Raw genomic sequence first — 2720 nt, forward strand, 5'->3', positions numbered from 1 at the left:
GGAGCTGTGTCACCAGGCTTGCTGGGCTCCCCATGGATTCACAAATTTGTGTGGGTCCCAATCCAGGCGTGTGGGGCTGGGCCTGAATGGTGCCAGGCCCAATCTGGTGCCTGATCTGGGCATCTAATCCAGTGCCAACCCTACAGGTGATGTGGCCCAGACTTGGCCCCATGCCACTTAACAGGCCTGTGAGGCTGAGGAGCTGAGCACCACTGCTGGCAGCAGTAAGTAATAATGAGTGACTTGCCACATACAAATCTTGTCCTTTCTCTACCTCCAGAATTGTGGTGAAATGCTCTCCTTTCTTAAATGGGGTCCAGGTGGTTTTTCCTCCCAGTCACAATTCAGCTTTTAAAAACATCCTAACTAATCCCTCACCACAGAATGTATTGGGTACAGAGGCATTCCCAGTCTCATTTCGCCTGCGTGTATGCAGCAGAGTGCATGTGTGTACACAGCGGTGTGTGTATATGGAGCAGAATGAGTGTGAATGAAGAGCACGTATATGCAGCAGCGTGCATGTGAATGCAGAGCATATATGTATGCAACAGTATGTGTGCGAATGCAAAGCACGTGAGAATGTAGCAGTGCGTGCGTGCGTGTGTATGAATGCAGCAGTGTGTATATATGTCCACGGCTCGGGGCGGAAGCAGACGGTCAGCATACATCTCGCCGCTATCTTGGCTGCCTCTGTCGGTCGGGCATTCCCCCGCAACCCGCATGCGCACTCCTCCCTCACCCTCCCCCACCGTTCGCGGTGCTGATTTGCATGTCGCTGACGATTGGCGGAAGCTACTGGTGCCATCACAGTGTTGGTGGGGGGAGGGACGCTCTGCCACGCTCCCGGATGCTTGCGGCTACCTGAGAGGCGCCGCGCGCTCCCAGTCTGCGCCAGTTGCAGCGGCGCCTTCGCTGTTGCCGGGTTGCTGGCTTCGCGCGCTCGGCGACGGGATGCTGGACGACGAGTGCGGCTGGAGCGTGTCCTTCGCGGGCTGCGGCTTCCTGGGCGTTTACCACATCGGGGCGGCCACCTGCTTGCAGGAGCGGGCCCCGCGCATCCTCCGTGACGCCCGCTGCATCTACGGCGCTTCGGCCGGGGCCCTCACCGGCGCCGTCCTGGTGGGCGGTGGCTCCCTCGGTGCGTCTCCCCTAGGCCGGCCCCTCTGGGACCCCGCGCCGGGCTGGGGGCTCCAGTGCAGGGGACCTGATCCTTCTCCGCTTCCACCCTAGTCCGCAAGGGCTGTCGGGGGCCCTGCAGGCGCTTTCATTGAAGCCTCGCCTGTGCCTGTGTGTTCACAACTGGGAGAGGGCTTGAGTTGGCTTTTATGGGCTCTTCTGCACTAGGCTCCGAGCCTGGTGGCTCAGGGGTTCATGGAGGAGAAGCCAGGGTTGGATGTAAATGGCCTGGTTTTACAGCTTTTTCCTTGCTGCTTGTCCTGTCCCCTGTTGCCATGGAGAAACGTGTTCTCCATTCTCTTTGGAACAGGTAGAAACGTGGTCTCCATCCTCTCTGGAACTCGAACTGCCAGCGGTATCTGTGGGTGGTCGCCAACTGCTGGTCGGTACTCACCACCCCCCACCACCAACACCCTTGTGGGAGCTCCCTGCTCACTGCCACCTGCAGGCGGTCGCCATGCCCCCCCAGTCTCTGGTGGCACATGTCATTCATGTCCCCAAGTTTTGCCTTCCAGGCTCTAAGCATTTTTGTGGCTCTGCACTGGGCTCTTTCCAACTTGTCCACGTCTCTGAAGCGTGGGGCCCAAAATTAGACACGGTGCTCCAGGTGGAGGCCTAACCGGTGCTGACTAGAATGGAAGAATTGCTTCCCTTGATTGGCTGTTCATGCAACCCAGTATGTTACTGGATTCTTTTGCAACGAGCACAGTATTGGCTCATATTCAGCTTATTGTAACTCCTGGGGGCCTTCTCTGCACTATTGCAGCCTAGCTGGTCACTCCCCAATCTGTTTATGTATGCAATTATTCTATCCCAGTTGCAGGACTTTGCACTTGTCCTGGCTGGATCTCATCTGATTGATTGTGGATGATTTTTCCCTTATAGCTGGGTCATTTGGGATCCTAGCCCCACCCTCTAGGTGTCCTGCAGTCCCATTCAGCTTGGTGTCATTCAAAAATTTGTTAAGCATGCACTCAGTCCCATAATCCAAATGATTAATGGGGACCTTATTTTCTACCTCCTCCCAACTAGACATTGAGCCACTGATGGCTGCTTGTTGAGCATGGTGATCCAACCAGTTATGTATCCACCTTGTACCGTATTTTTGTCTAGCCTGTATTTCCTTTGCTTGTTAATGAGAATGTTGTAGGAGGTAGTGTTGGAGACCTTACTGAAGTCAAGTTATATCACATCCACTGCTCTCAGCTTGTCATCTCATCGTAGAAAGAAATCAGGTTGATTAGGCATGACTTGATCTTGTTCTGCTTGTTCCTGATGACCTTGTTTTCTGGATGATTCACAGTGGATTCCTTGAGGACCTGCTCTGTGATCTTTCTGGATATTGAGGCTAGGCTGACTAATTCCTAGGATCCTCCTTCTTTCCTTTCTTAAAGATGGGCACTATATTTGCCCTTTTCTCAAACATCTGGGACTTCACCTACCCTCTACAAGTTCGCAGAGAGGTTATGTCCCAGTTGGCCCTGCCAAGCTAAAATCATCTGACTTCTCTAAGTAGTTCCTTATTTGTTCTTTTGTTCTGGCTG

At 53.8% G+C, this 2720-nt stretch overlaps 1 protein-coding gene across 3 annotated transcripts in view; it reads left to right on the forward strand.

Moving 5' to 3' along the window:
- The first annotated feature begins 905 nt into the window (after positions 1 to 905).
- LOC109296345 (patatin-like phospholipase domain-containing protein 2) overlaps positions 906 to 2720 on the forward strand; it is a 73910-nt gene continuing 72095 nt past the window's right edge. For all 3 annotated transcript variants that reach the window (XM_019515746.1, XM_019515748.1, XM_019515747.1), the window contains exon 1: positions 906 to 1138. In XM_019515746.1, the coding sequence (XP_019371291.1) occupies positions 952 to 1138 (187 nt within the window). In that variant the 5' untranslated portion in view covers positions 906 to 951. The remainder of the gene's footprint in view (positions 1139 to 2720) is intronic.

Source organism: Gavialis gangeticus, unplaced genomic scaffold, assembly GCF_001723915.1.
Source record: "Gavialis gangeticus isolate Ggan-Ray unplaced genomic scaffold, GavGan_comp1, whole genome shotgun sequence".
Lineage (NCBI taxonomy): Eukaryota > Metazoa > Chordata > Crocodylia > Gavialidae > Gavialis > Gavialis gangeticus.